General features: G+C 47.5%; 1 protein-coding gene across 1 annotated transcript in view; it reads left to right on the forward strand.

Moving 5' to 3' along the window:
- The window catches only part of LOC129844095 (plexin-B2-like), a 220,055-nt gene that overhangs the window by 151,664 nt on the left and 52,518 nt on the right, over positions 1 to 15,873 (forward strand). Inside the window, exons 2-8 of the mRNA XM_055912468.1 lie at positions 74 to 579; positions 901 to 1,065; positions 1,268 to 1,522; positions 1,747 to 1,944; positions 2,136 to 2,315; positions 11,964 to 12,098; positions 12,229 to 12,329. Coding sequence (XP_055768443.1) covers positions 76 to 579; positions 901 to 1,065; positions 1,268 to 1,522; positions 1,747 to 1,944; positions 2,136 to 2,315; positions 11,964 to 12,098; positions 12,229 to 12,329 — 1,538 coding nt within the window. The 5' untranslated portion in view covers positions 74 to 75. The remainder of the gene's footprint in view (positions 1 to 73; positions 580 to 900; positions 1,066 to 1,267; positions 1,523 to 1,746; positions 1,945 to 2,135; positions 2,316 to 11,963; positions 12,099 to 12,228; positions 12,330 to 15,873) is intronic.

Below are 15,873 nucleotides of genomic sequence, written 5' to 3' on the forward strand. Positions count from 1 at the left end.
CTCTCTTTCTTTCTCTACCAAGTTACAAAGAGACAAAGAGTAACATAATTATTTTTCCCTTCCTCTCCTCCAGAGATGGCGTGGCGGTGGGTTCTGGCTGCCATCTTGGCGACGTCGTCTCTCTCCCTCCTCGGCTCCGCCTACAACGAGTTCACCTCTGACACCCTCATCAACAACGTAGTCCAGGACCCAATCACCAGCCGGCTGTATGTGGGCGCGGTCAACGCCCTCTACCAACTGGACCAATCCCTGCACCCCGAGGCACACACCAGAACAGGACCCGAATTGGACAACCGGCAGTGTACCCCGCCCGTGACTTCCTGCGAGGAAGCAGTGGAGACAGACAACCATAACAAACTGCTCCTCATTCATCCATCCAAAGACACCTTGATAGTGTGTGGGAGTCTGTACAGAGGAATCTGTTCTCTGAGGAACCTGTCTAATGTAGAGCAGCTGCTGTACTTCAGCGATAGTAACGGAGAGAAGTCGTACGTGGCCAGTGCTGAAGAGAGTGTGTCAGTAGTAGGGGTCATGTCTTACTACTTCAGCAAGGACAAGGAGAACTTCACCGTCTTCCTGGTAGGTGGACTAACCGCTCCGTGATATATCACAGTAATAATAATCTCATTTAGCAGACACTTTTATTCAAAGCGACTTGTATAAAAGTTTTACGTATTGGGTGGTCCCAGGAATCGAACCCACTATCCTGGCTTTGCAATCGCAATGCTGATGTTGTATTGGGATTTAAAATTGTAAAGGTACTAGATAAGTGAATTTCCCATGTTCTGTTCCCTCGGTCTCGTCCTAGGTGTGTAAAGGTTATGTCAGCCACGACTGCACCAAGCTGAACCATGTTGTATTTACTTCCTGGTCACCATGGTAACTCTCTGTTCTCTTCAGGTGGCTAAGGGCTACGGCAGCCATGACAGCACCAAGCTGATCAGCACCCGTATCCTCCAGGTCCATCATGACTGGGTGTTGTTCGACAGCATCATCGAGGCCTCGGCCGTCCAGTCCAACCCCTTCACACTGCGCTACCTCCATGACTTCAGACACGTCTTCAAGGTAAGAGACGGAGAAACCCCTTTTACACACACAGCAGTGTCAAACATCCCCTCGGGGCCTGTCTGTGATTACAACGTTACAAAGAGACTAAAAGACAAATACTGATTCATGGAACTCATTCTGTTCTATCTCACTCTTTTTCTCTCCTTTTTTCCCCACTTTCTCTATTTCCCCCTCTTTTTTTATGTGTCTCGTCTTCCAGGACGAGGGCTTTGTCTACTTCCTGTTCTCCAGAACCCTGGGCGCCCAGGATTCAGGAACCAAGAACTTCACCTTTATCTCCAGGATGTGTGAGAACGACCACAACTACTACTCGTACACAGAGCTCCAGCTGAACTGCAGCGCGGGGAACAAGTACAACAAGGTCCAGGCAGCCTACGTGGCCCTCCCAGGAGAGGCCCTGGCCAGGAATATGAGCTCCTCTGGCCGGTACGGACCGGTTGGAGCCCAGGATAAGGTATGTATTTATTTTCCCCCTCTAACAATTTAAACTTAATCCACTAACCAGTTCAATTCTATACCCCAAATCAATTATATAACCCCCAGATAGTTGTTTGAATTAGATTGAATCCCACAAATGAGTTTGGACAGATAAAGCTGGCATTTCACCTTTACTTAAGCAGGCAAGTCTGGACCGTAAGAACAGTGAGTTAACAACAGTGACTTGTGTATTCCTGTCAGGTTGTGTTTGTGGTGTTCAGCTCGGACGACGACAGCTCCAGCTCGGCAGTGTGTATGTACCCACTGAGGGCCATCAACCAGAGACTGGTGGAGATCATAGGAGCCTGCTACAGCACCAAGGGACAAATAAACAAGACGTCTGCCGTCTACTCCCCGTACTCCTCCAAGTCAGACGAGCTGTGTAAAATTGAAAATGAGGTTTGTAGCCTGACCAGCCCCTCCAGTCAAGGGTTTTGAACAATTGATGGTTTTGTAGTTTACCTTGACGTTATGGTCGTTGCTCTTCTACAATGAAATGTACAAGAGGATGTAGATATAATGTAATAACTGCTACATTATCTACCTACTAGTGAGATAATGTATCTGACATTGATTCCTCCCCTCTTCAGATGGGCATGGTGACCAAACAAAAATGTGGTGCTGAGTTCCTGCCCTCCCCGCTGGCCAGCAGGGCAGAGTTCGCCCTGGCAACCGAACCCGTTTTCACCAAGAAGGGCCTGATGACCGCTGTGGCCGTCGCTGTGGAAACGGAGCACACCGTTGCCTTCCTGGGGACCACTTTAGGAGAGGTACTAGCTAACAGTGATGGACTTTCCAAGTCTTTTCGTTGAGCCGGGTCTTTTGGCTCCCTAACTGATCTTTGTTCAGTAGTTCTTACAAATGGATGAAAAACCATGAAAAATATGAAATGTAAAGCCTGAAGGGTAGCCTACCATTATGTCAAATTGTGACACGAGTTCAATTAAATAGTTTACTTTACATTTTTTTCCGCCTTTGCAAAACAAATAGTGTGGACCACAATAAGGTTTTCTTCAGAGATTACAGCTGACCCTAACTCCAGATAATGGTTGAGTTACCATCTATAGAGAATGTTTCTTCAACTAAACTCCAGATAATGGTTGAGTTACCATCTTCAGAGAATGTTTCTCTAACTGAACTCCAGATAATGGTTGAGTTACCATCTTCAGAGAATGTTTCTCTAACTGAACTCCAGATAATGGTTGAGTTACCATCTTCAGAGAATGTTTCTCTAACTGAACTCTAGATAATGGTTGAGTTACCATCTTCAGAGAATGTTTCTCTAACTGAACTCCAGATAATGGTTGAGTTACCATCTTCAGAGAATGTTTCTCTAACTGAACTCCAGATAATGGTTGAGTTACCATCTTCAGAGAATGTTTCTCTAACTGAACTCCAGATAATGGTTGAGTTACCATCTTCAGAGAATGTTTCTCTAACTGAACTCCAGATAATGGTTGAGTTACCATCTTCAGAGAATGTTTCTCTAACTGAACTCCAGATAATGGTTGAGTTAACATCTTCAGAGAATGTTTCTCTAACTGAACTCCAGATAATGGTTGAGTTACCATCTTCAGAGAATGTTTCTCTAACTGAACTCCAGATAATGGTTGAGTTACCATCTTCAGAGAATGTTTCTCTAACTGAACTCCAGATAATGGTTGAGTTACCATCTTCAGAGAATGTTTCTCTGACTGAACTCCAGATAATGGTTGAGTTACCATCTTCAGAGAATGTTTCTCTGACTGAACTCCAGATAATGGTTGAGTTACCATCTTCAGAGAATGTTTCTCTAACTGAACTCCAGATAATGGTTGAGTTACCATCTTCAGAGAATGTTTCTCTAACTGAACTCCAGATAATGGTTGAGTTAACATCTTCAGAGAATGTTTCTCTAACTGAACTCCAGATAATGGTTGAGTTACCATCTTCAGAGAATGTTTCTGTGACTGAACTCCAGATAATGGTTGAGTTACCATCTTCAGAGAATGTTTCTGTGACTGAACTCCAGATAATGGTTGAGTTACCATCTTCAGAGAATGTTTCTCTAACTGAACTCCAGATAATGGTTGAGTTACCATCTTCAGAGAATGTTTCTCTAACTGAACTCCAGATAATGGTTGAGTTACCATCTTCAGAGAATGTTTCTCTAACTGAACTCCAGATAATGGTTGAGTTACCATCTTCAGAGAATGTTTCTGTGACTGAACTCCAGATAATGGTTGAGTTACCATCTTCAGAGAATGTTTCTCTAACTGAACTCCAGATAATGGTTGAGTTACCATCTTCAGAGAATGTTTCTCTAACTGAACTCCAGATAATGGTTGAGTTACCATCTTCAGAGAATGTTTCTCTAACTGAACTCTAGATAATGGTTGAGTTACCATCTTCAGAGAATGTTTCTCTAACTGAACTCCAGATAATGGTTGAGTTACCATCTTCAGAGAATGTTTCTCTAACTGAACTCCAGATAATGGTTGAGTTACCATCTTCAGAGAATGTTTCTCTAACTGAACTCCAGATAATGGTTGAGTTAACATCTTCAGAGAATGTTTCTCTAACTGAACTCCAGATAATGGTTGAGTTACCATCTTCAGAGAATGTTTCTCTAACTGAACTCCAGATAATGGTTGAGTTACCATCTTCAGAGAATGTTTCTCTAACTGAACTCCAGATAATGGTTGAGTTAACATCTTCAGAGAATGTTTCTGTGACTGAACTCCAGATAATGGTTGAGTTACCATCTTCAGAGAATGTTTCTCTAACTGAACTCCAGATAATGGTTGAGTTACCATCTTCAGAGAATGTTTCTCTAACTGAACTCCAGATAATGGTTGTCTGGAGCTCAAACCGCAGCAGTCACAGGGAGCCAATCAGGGAGACAAATGGAACAGCTCTTTCACAGATGAGATTCAGTTCTCAACGTTCCCCCAAAAAGAGCCGTTGGTTCGCGGACGACCTGTCACTGCTAGCTACAACCTTACTGTTGACCTGTCACTACTAGCTACCACCTTACTGTTGACCTGTCACTACTAGCCACCACCTTACTGTTGACCTGTCACTACTAGCCACCACCTTACTGTTGACCTGTCACTACTAGCTACCACCTTACTGTTGACCTGTCACTGCTAGCTACAACCTTACTGTTGACCTGTCACTGCTAGCTACAACCTTACTGTTGACCTGTCACTACTAGCTACCACCTTACTGTTGACCTGTCACTACTAGCCACCACCTTACTGTTGACCTGTCACTACTAGCCACCACCTTACTGTTGACCTGTCACTACTAGCTACCACCTTACTGTTGACCTGTCACAACTAGCTAACACCTTACTGTTGACCTGTCACTACTAGCTACCACCTTACTGTTGACCTGTCACTACTAGCTACCACCTTACTGTTGACCTGTCACTACTAGTTACCACCTTACTGTTGACCTGTCACTACTAGCTACCACCTTACTGTTGACCTGTCACTACTAGCTAACACCTTACTGTTGACCTGTCACTGCTAGCCACCACCTTACTGTTGACCTGTCACTACTAGCTACCACCTTACTGTTGACCTGTCACTACTAGCTACCACCTTACTGTTGACCTGTCACTACTAGCTACCACCTTACTGTTGACCTGTCACTACTAGCTACCACCTTACTGTTGACCTGTCACTACTAGCTACCACCTTACTGTTGACCTGTCACTACTAGCTAACACCTTACTGTTGACCTGTCACTACTAGCTACCACCTTACTGTTGACCTGTCACTGCTAGCTACCACCTTACTGTTGACCTGTCACTACTAGCTACCACCTTACTGTTGACCTGTCACTCCTAGCTAACACCTTACTGTTGACCTGTCACTACTAGCTAACACCTTACTGTTGACCTGTCACTCCTAGCTACCACCTTACTGTTGACCTGTCACTCCTAGCTAACACCTTACTGTTGACCTGTCACTACTAGCTAACACCTTACTGTTGACCTGTCACTACTAGCTACCACCTTACTGTTTACCTGTCACTCCTAGCTAACACCTTACTGTTGACCTGTCACTACTAGCTACCACCTTACTATTGACCTGTCACTACTAGCCACCACCTTACTGTTGACCTGTCACTGCTAGCCAACACCTTACTGTTGACCTGTCACTACTAGCTACCACCTTACTGTTGACCTGTCACTACTAGCCACCACCTTACTGTTGACCTGTCACTACTAGCTACCACCTTACTGTTGACCTGTCACTACTAGCTACCACCTTACTGTTGACCTGTCACTACTAGCTACCACCTTACTGTTGACCTGTCACTACTAGCCACCACCTTACTGTTGACCTGTCACTACTAGCCACCACCTTACTTTTGACCTGTCACTTCTAGCTAACACCTTACTGTTGACCTGTCACTGCTAGCTAACACCTTACTGTTGACCTGGCACTACTAGCTACCACCTTACTGTTGACCTGCCACTGCTAGCTACAACCTTACTGTTGACCTGTCACTACTAGCTACCACCTTACTGTTGACCTGTCACTGCTAGCCACCACCTTACTGTTGACCTGTCACTGCTAGCTAACACCTTACTGTTGAACTGGCACTGCTAGCTACCACCTTACTGTTGACCTGGCACTGCTAGCTACCACCTTACTGTTGACCTGTCACTTCTAGCTAACACCTTACTGTTGACCTGTCACTACTAGCTAACACCTTACAGTTGACCTGTCACTACTAGCTACCACCTTACTGTTGACCTGTCACTGCTAGCTAACACCTTACTGTTGACCTGTCACTACTAGCTAACACCTTACTGTTGACCTGTCACTGCTAGCTAACACCTTACTGTTGACCTGTCACTACTAGCCACCACCTTACTGTTGACCTGTCACTACTAGCTACCACCTTACTGTTGACCTGTCACTACTAGTTACCACCTTACTGTTGACCTGTCACTACTAGCAACCACCTTACTGTTGACCTGTCACTACTAGCTAACACCTTACTGTTGACCTGTCACTACTAGCTACCACCTTACTGTTGACCTGTCACTGCTAGCTAACACCTTACTGTTGACCTGTCACTGCTAGCCAACACCTTACTTTTGACCTGTCACTACTAGCTACCACCTTACTGTTGACCTGTCACTACTAGCTACCACCTTACTGTTGACCTGTCACTACTAGCCACCACCTTACTGTTGACCTGTCACTACTAGCCACCACCTTACTTTTTACCTGTCACTTCTAGCTAACACCTTACTGTTGACCTGTCACTGCTAGCTAACACCTTACTGTTGACCTGGCACTACTAGCTACCACCTTACTGTTGACCTGCCACTGCTAGCTACAACCTTACTGTTGACCTGTCACTACTAGCTACCACCTTACTGTTGACCTGTCACTGCTAGCCACCACCTTACTGTTGACCTGTCACTGCTAGCTAACACCTTACTGTTGAACTGGCACTGCTAGCTACCACCTTACTGTTGACCTGGCACTGCTAGCTACCACCTTACTGTTGACCTGTCACTTCTAACTAACACCTTACTGTTGACCTGTCACTACTAGCTAACACCTTACAGTTGACCTGTCACTACTAGCTAACACCTTACTGTTGACCTGTCACTGCTAGCTAACACCTTACTGTTGACCTGTCACTACTAGCCAACACCTTACTGTTGACCTGTCACTGCTAGCTAACACCTTACTGTTGACCTGTCACTACTAGCCACCACCTTACTGTTGACCTGTCACTACTAGCTACCACCTTACTGTTGACCTGTCACTACTAGCTACCACCTTACTGTTGACCTGTCACTACTAGCTACCACCTTACTGTTGACCTGTCACTACTAGTTACCACCTTACTGTTGACCTGTCACTACTAGCTACCACCTTACTGTTGACCTGTCACTACTAGCTAACACCTTACTGTTGACCTGTCACTACTAGCTACCACCTTACTGTTGACCTGTCACTGCTAGCTAACACCTTACTGTTGACCTGTCACTGCTAGCCAACACCTTACTTTTGACCTGTCACTACTAGCTACCACCTTACTGTTGACCTGTCACTACTAGCTACCACCTTACTGTTGACCTGTCACTACTAGCTACCACCTTACTGTTGACCTGTCACTACTAGCTACCACCTTACTGTTGACCTGTCACTACTAGCTACCACCTTACTGTTGACCTGTCACTACTAGCTACCACCTTACTGTTGACCTGTCACTACTAGCTACCACCTTACTGTTGACCTGTCACTACTAGCTACCACCTTACTGTTGACCTGTCACTACTAGCTACCACCTTACTGTTGACCTGTCACTACTAGCTACCACCTTACTGTTGACCTGTCACTACTAGCTACCACCTTACTGTTGACCTGTCACTACTAGCTACCACCTTACTGTTGACCTGTCACTACTAGCTACCACCTTACTGTTGACCTGTCACTACTAGCTACCACCTTACTGTTGACCTGTCACTACTAGCTACCACCTTACTATGACCTGTCACTACTAGCTACCACCTTACTGTTGACCTGTCACTGCTAGCTAACACCTTACTGTTGACCTGTCACTACTAGCTACCACCTTACTGTTGACCTGTCACTACTAGCTACCACCTTACTGTTGACCTGTCACTGCTAGCTACCACCTTACTGTTGACCTGTCACTACTAGCTACCACCTTACTGTTGACCTGTCACTACTAGTTAACACCTTACAGTTGACCTGTCACTGCTAGTTACCACCTTACTGTTGACCTGTCACTACTAGCTACCACCTTACTGTTGACCTGTCACTACTAGCTACCACCTTACTGTTTACCTGTCACTACTAGCTACCACCTTACTGTTGACCTGTCACTACTAGCTACCACCTTACTGTTGACCTGTCACTACTAGCTACCACCTTACTGTTGACCTGTCACTGCTAGCTACCACCTTACTGTTGACCTGTCACTACTAGCTACCACCTTACTGTTGACCTGTCACTACTAGCTACCACCTTACTGTTGACCTGTCACTACTAGCTACCACCTTACTGTTGACCTGTCACTACTAGCTACCACCTTACTGTTGACCTGTCACTACTAGCTACCACCTTACTATGACCTGTCACTACTAGCTACCACCTTACTGTTGACCTGTCACTGCTAGCTAACACCTTACTGTTGACCTGTCACTACTAGCTACCACCTTACTGTTGACCTGTCACTACTAGCTACCACCTTACTGTTGACCTGTCACTGCTAGCTACCACCTTACTGTTGACCTGTCACTACTAGCTACCACCTTACTGTTGACCTGTCACTACTAGTTAACACCTTACAGTTGACCTGTCACTGCTAGTTACCACCTTACTGTTGACCTGTCACTACTAGCTACCACCTTACTGTTGACCTGTCACTACTAGCTACCACCTTACTGTTTACCTGTCACTACTAGCTACCACCTTACTGTTGACCTGTCACTACTAGCTACCACCTTACTGTTGACCTGTCACTACTAGCTACCACCTTACTGTTGACCTGTCACTGCTAGCTAACACCTTACTGTTGACCTGTCACTACTAGCTACCACCTTACTGTTGACCTGTCACTACTAGCTACCACCTTACTGTTGACCTGTCACTGCTAGCTACCACCTTACTGTTGACCTGTCACTACTAGCTACCACCTTACTGTTGACCTGTCACTACTAGTTAACACCTTACAGTTGACCTGTCACTGCTAGTTACCACCTTACTGTTGACCTGTCACTACTAGCTACCACCTTACTGTTGACCTGTCACTACTAGCTAACACCTTACTGTTGACCTGTCACTACTAGCTACCACCTTACTGTTGACCTGTCACTACTAGCTAACACCTTACTGTTGACCTGTCACTTCTAGCTACCACCTTACTGTTGACCTGTCACTCCTAGCTACCACCTTACTGTTGACCTGTCACTCCTAGCTAACACCTTACTGTTGACCTGTCACTCCTAGCTAACACCTTACTGTTGACCTGTCACTACTAGCTAACACCTTACTGTTGACCTGTCACTACTAGCTACCACCTTACTGTTGACCTGTCACTACTAGCTACCACCTTACTGTTGACCTGTCACTACTAGCTACCACCTTACTGTTGACCTGTCACTACTAGCTACCACCTTACTGTTGACCTGTCACTCCTAGCTAACACCTTACTGTTGACCTGTCACTCCTAGCTAACACCTTACTGTTGACCTGTCACTACTAGCTACCACCTTACTGTTGACCTGTCACTCCTAGCTAACACCTTACTGTTGACCTGTCACTACTAGCTAACACCTTACTGTTGACCTGTCACTCCTAGCTAACACCTTACTGTTGACCTGTCACTACTAGCTAACACCTTACTATTGACCTGTCACTACTAGCTACCACCTTACTGTTGACCTGTCACTACTAGCTAACACCTTACTGTTGACCTGTCACCGCTAGCTAACACCTTACTGTTGACCTGTCACCACTAGTTACCACCTTACTGTTGACCTGTCACTACTAGTTACCACCTTACTGTTGACCTGTCACTACTAGCTACCACCTTACTGTTGACCTGTCACTCCTAGCTAACACCTTACTGTTGACCTGTCACTACTAGCTAACACCTTACTGTTGACCTGTCACTACTAGCTACCACCTTACTGTTGACCTGTCACTACTAGCTACCACCTTACTGTTGACCTGTCACTCCTAGCTAACACCTTACTGTTGACCTGTCACTACTAGCTACCACCTTACTGTTGACCTGTCACTACTAGCTACCACCTTACTGTTTACCTGTCACTCCTAGCTAACACCTTACTGTTGACCTGTCACTACTAGCTACCACCTTACTATTGACCTGTCACTACTAGCCACCACCTTACTGTTGACCTGTCACTACTAGCCACCACCTTACTGTTGACCTGTCACTACTAGCTAACACCTTACTGTTGACCTGTCACTCCTAGCTACCACCTTACTGTTGACCTGTCACTACTAGCTACCACCTTACTGTTGACCTGTCACTACTAGCTACCACCTTACTATTGACCTGTCACTACTAGCTACCACCTTACTGTTGACCTGTCACTACTAGCTACCACCTTACTGTTGACCTGTCACTACTAGCTAACACCTTACTATGACCTGTCACTACTAGCTACCACCTTACTGTTGACCTGTCACTACTAGCTACCACCTTACTGTTGACCTGTCACTGCTAGCTAACACCTTACTGTTGACCTGTCACTACTAGTTACCACCTTACTGTTGACCTGTCACTACTAGTTACCACCTTACTGTTGACCTGTCACTACTAGCTACCACCTTACTATGACCTGTCACTACTAGCTACCACCTTACTGTTGACCTGTCACTGCTAGCTAACACCTTACTGTTGACCTGTCACTACTAGTTACCACCTTACTGTTGACCTGTCACTACTAGCTACCACCTTACTGTTGACCTGTCACTACTAGCTACCACCTTACTGTTGACCTGTCACTACTAGCTACCACCTTACTGTTTACCTGTCACTCCTAGCTAACACCTTACTGTTGACCTGTCACTACTAGCTACCACCTTACTATTGACCTGTCACTACTAGCCACCACCTTACTGTTGACCTGTCACTACTAGCTACCACCTTACTGTTGACCTGTCACTACTAGCTAACACCTTACTGTTGACCTGTCACTCCTAGCTAACACCTTACTGTTGACTTGTCACTACTAGCTACCACCTTACTATGACCTGTCACTACTAGTTACCACCTTACTGTTGACCTGTCACTACTAGCTACCACCTTACTGTTGACCTGTCACTACTAGCTACCACCTTACTGTTGACCTGTCACTACTAGCTACCACCTTACTATTGACCTGTCACTACTAGCTACCACCTTACTGTTGACCTGTCACTACTAGCTACCACCTTACTGTTGACCTGTCACTACTAGCTAACACCTTACTATGACCTGTCACTACTAGCTACCACCTTACTGTTGACCTGTCACTGCTAGCTACCACCTTACTGTTGACCTGTCACTGCTAGCTAACACCTTACTGTTGACCTGTCACTACTAGTTACCACCTTACTGTTGACCTGTCACTACTAGTTACCACCTTACTGTTGACCTGTCACTACTAGCTACCACCTTACTATGACCTGTCACTACTAGCTACCACCTTACTGTTGACCTGTCACTGCTAGCTAACACCTTACTGTTGACCTGTCACTACTAGTTACCACCTTACTGTTGACCTGTCACTACTAGCTACCACCTTACTATGACCTGTCACTACTAGCTCTGACTTGTATGTATTTTACTTAATAGTTGACTAACTTCTTCTGCATCGACCCGGCCGTCTTTTCTGTCTTCTTTCTGCTAATGTAACGTAGGTGTTGAAGCTGCACCTGTCGACCAGTCCAGAGGTGTACGGCCGCGCCCCTGGGGAGAACACCGGGGACAAGGTCAACAAGAACCTGCTGTTTGACACCAGCCTCACACACCTCTACATCACCACAGAGAAGAAGGTGAGCCGGGAACTTAACGTGGAACTTTATCCCAGAGTGTAGATTTTCATCAGTGTGAGGCATTCCATGCATTTTGGTTAGTACGATATCCAAGCAATGTTTGAATCAGCCGTTTTTGTTTTGCTCATAGATCAGCAAGGTGCCAGTGCAGGCGTGCCACCTGAAGACAGACTGCCAGTCCTGCGTGGCACAGAAAGACCCCTACTGTGGCTGGTGTGTGCTGCAGGGCAAGTGAGTACAGTACCAGTTATAGCCAATGTTCCCTCTAAGCTGCCTGCAGCTCCTCGGACTGACGAGCAGAAGAAATACCAGCCCGCGCAGAGAAGCACGAGATTCAACTTCACTCAACTTTCTAGAGTTTTCCCCCTTAGTTAACGCTATCAACGTTTCCCTTTACTGTTGGAATTGTGATTGAATCCACGCTTTCAATGCAACGTACCGAGGCAGAACGCACGGTGTAGGATTCTATTGCATGGACAGGCACGACTGAGCTCGATCACACAGACCGCTGCGCCTTAACCAATCAGAGCTGCATGTAGCCACGTGTGCACATTTGTTCATGTCTTTTGCTAGTTAGTGAGTTATTAGCCCAGTTATAGATCATTTGTGGTCAACGATGGGGGAGTGATTGCTTCCTACAAGAGCACACAACCTGTACATTTCTAGACATCTTTGAAAAGCCAAGCAGGTAAAGATATTTTTTATCTCTTAAAGGGGCAGTGTTGTATTTTGAGACAGGCTTGAATAAGCTACGTGGCCATTAGGCAGAGGGAAGCATCATTTGTCTGATACTCTGTAATAATGGTATGGGAATAATAATACATTATATTTAGAAAAGTGGTTTCTTGCATCAACACAACATTTTCCGTCACCTCCTTGTCTGAAGGACAAGTGGATAAACAGGTTCAGGTCAAGCCCTGCATGTTATATTCAAATGTCTCATGGAATGTACACCACACATTGAACACCACACATTGGCTGCTACTGTAGGCTGAATGATAGAACAGATATTCCATGTTTAAATGTTATGGGATACATGTTCTCCATGTTTTTGATGGTAGACCACTCTGGTAGGCCTACATTATGATCAGATAGCCACAGTAGCCTACATTGTCACTGTTAGAACTGTAACTTAAAGCGGGTACAGCCTCAGTGTTCAAGGTAAACGTGCGCTAGAAGTTGCACAGAATTTTCACTATGTTCAAATTTGCGCTCAGCAGACTTGAAATGTGCTCAGTGACAATTCTTTGGGGGAACATTGGTTTTAACTGCAATATTTCCTGCTGCTCATTGATCTTTTTAATGAATAATACAATCTAACTTATAAATGTCTTTATCCTGTTATAGATGGTCCAGGACTATTTTCTCTCTTTAGCTCCTATCAGTGATGAACTGGGCCTGGATACAGGTAGCAGACTCCTGTTTAGCTGTAGTCCAGACTCCTGGTTAGCTGTAGTCCAGACTCCTGGTTAGCTGTAGTCCAGACTCCTGGTTTGCTGTAGTCCAGACTCCTGGTTTGCTGTAGTCCAGACTCCTGGTTAGCTGTAGTCCAGACTCCTGGTTAGCTGCAGTTCAGGCTCCTGGTTAGCTCTAGTCCAGACTCCTGGTTAGCTGTAGTCCAGACTCCTGGTTAGCTGTAGTCCAGACTCCTGGTTAGCTGTAGTCCAGACTCCTGGTTAGCTGTAGTCCAGACTCCTGGTTTGCTGTAGTCCAGACTCCTGGTTAGCTGTAGTCCAGACTCCTGGTTAGCTGTAGTCCAGACTCCTGGTTAGCTGTAGTCCAGACTCCTGGTTAGCTGTAGTCCAGACTCCTGGTTAGCTGTAGTCCAGACTCCTGGTTAGCTGTAGTCCAGACTCCTGGTTAGCTGTAGTCCAGACTCCTGGTTAGCTCTAGTCCAGACTCCTGGTTAGCTGTAGTCCAGACTCCTGGTTAGCTGCAGTCCAGACTCCTGGTTAGCTGTAGTCCAGACTCCTGGTTAGCTGTGGTCCAGGGTTAGCTGCGGTCCAGGGTTAGCTGCGGTCCAGGGTTAGCTGCGGTCCAGGGTTAGCTGCGGTCCAGACTCCAGGGTTAGCTGTGGTCCAGGGTTAGCTGTGGTCCAGGGTTAGCTGTGGTCCAGGGTTAGCTGTGGTCCAGGGTTAGCTGGGGTCCAGGGTTAGCTGCGGTCCAGGGTTAGCTGCGGTCCAGGGTTAGCTGCGGTCCAGGGTTAGCTGCGGTCCAGGGCTAGCTGCGGTCCAGGGCTAGCTGCGTTACAGGGCTAGCTGCGGTCCAGGGCTAGCTGCGGTCCAGGGCTAGCTGCGGTCCAGGGTTAGCTGGGGTCCAGGGTTAGCTGGGGTCCAGGGTTAGCTGCGGTCCAGGGTTAGCTGCGGTCCAGGGTTAGCTGCGGTCCAGGGCTAGCTGCGGTCCAGGGCTAGCTGCGGTCCATGGCTTGCTGCGGTCCAGGGTTAGCTGCGGTCCAGGGTTAGATGCGGTCCAGGGTTAGCTGTAGTCCAGACTCCAGGGCTAGCTGGTCCAGGGCTAGCTGGGGTCCAGGGTTAGCTGGGATCCAGGGTTAGCTGCAGTCCAGGGTTAGCTGGGGTCCAGGGCTAGCTGGGGTCTAGACTCCTGGTTAGCTGTGGTCCAGGGTTAGCTGGGGTCCAGGGCTAGCTGGGGTCCAGAGCTAGCTGTAGTCTAGACTCCTGGTTAGCTGCAGTCCAGGGTTAGCTGGGGTCCAGGGTTAGCTGGGGTCCAGGGTTAGCTGGGGTCCAGGGTTAGCTGGGGTCCAGGGTTAGCTGGGGTACAGGGTTAGCTGTGGTCCAGGGTTAGCTGGGGTCCAGCGTTAGCTGTAGTCCAGACTCCAGGGTTAGCTGTGGTCCAGGGTTAGCTGTGGTCCAGGGTTAGCTGTAGTCCAGGGTTAGCTGTGGTCCAGGGTTAGCTGGGGTCCAGGGTTAGCTGTGGTCCAGGGTTAGCTGTGGTCCAGGGTTAGCTGCGGTCCAGGGTTAGCTGCGGTCCAGGGTTAGCTGCGGTCCAGGGCTAGCTGCGGTCCAGGGCTAGCTGCGTTACAGGGCTAGCTGCGGTCCAGGGCTAGCTGCGGTCCAGGGCTAGCTGCGGTCCAGGGTTAGCTGGGGTCCAGGGTTAGCTGGGGTCCAGGGTTAGCTGCGGTCCAGGGTTAGCTGCGGTCCAGGGTTAGCTGCGGTCCAGGGCTAGCTGCGGTCCAGGGCTAGCTGCGGTCCATGGCTTGCTGCGGTCCAGGGTTAGCTGCGGTCCAGGGTTAGATGCGGTCCAGGGTTAGCTGTAGTCCAGACTCCAGGGCTAGCTGGTCCAGGGCTAGCTGGGGTCCAGGGTTAGCTGGGATCCAGGGTTAGCTGCAGTCCAGGGTTAGCTGGGGTCCAGGGCTAGCTGGGGTCTAGACTCCTGGTTAGCTGTGGTCCAGGGTTAGCTGGGGTCCAGGGCTAGCTGGGGTCCAGAGCTAGCTGTAGTCTAGACTCCTGGTTAGCTGCAGTCCAGGGTTAGCTGGGGTCCAGGGTTAGCTGGGGTCCAGGGTTAGCTGGGGTCCAGGGTTAGCTGGGGTACAGGGTTAGCTGTGGTCCAGGGTTAGCTGGGGTCCAGCGTTAGCTGTAGTCCAGACTCCAGGGTTAGCTGTGGTCCAGGGTTAGCTGTGGTCCAGGGTTAGCTGTAGTCCAGGGTTAGCTGTGGTCCAGGGTTAGCTGGGGTCCAGGGTTAGCTGTGGTCCAGGGTTAGCTGTGGTCCAGGGTTAGCTGTGGTCCAGGGTTAGCTGGGGTCCAGGGTTAGCTGTGGT

Source organism: Salvelinus fontinalis, unplaced genomic scaffold (assembly GCF_029448725.1).
Source record: "Salvelinus fontinalis isolate EN_2023a unplaced genomic scaffold, ASM2944872v1 scaffold_0172, whole genome shotgun sequence".
NCBI classification, from domain to species: domain Eukaryota; kingdom Metazoa; phylum Chordata; class Actinopteri; order Salmoniformes; family Salmonidae; genus Salvelinus; species Salvelinus fontinalis.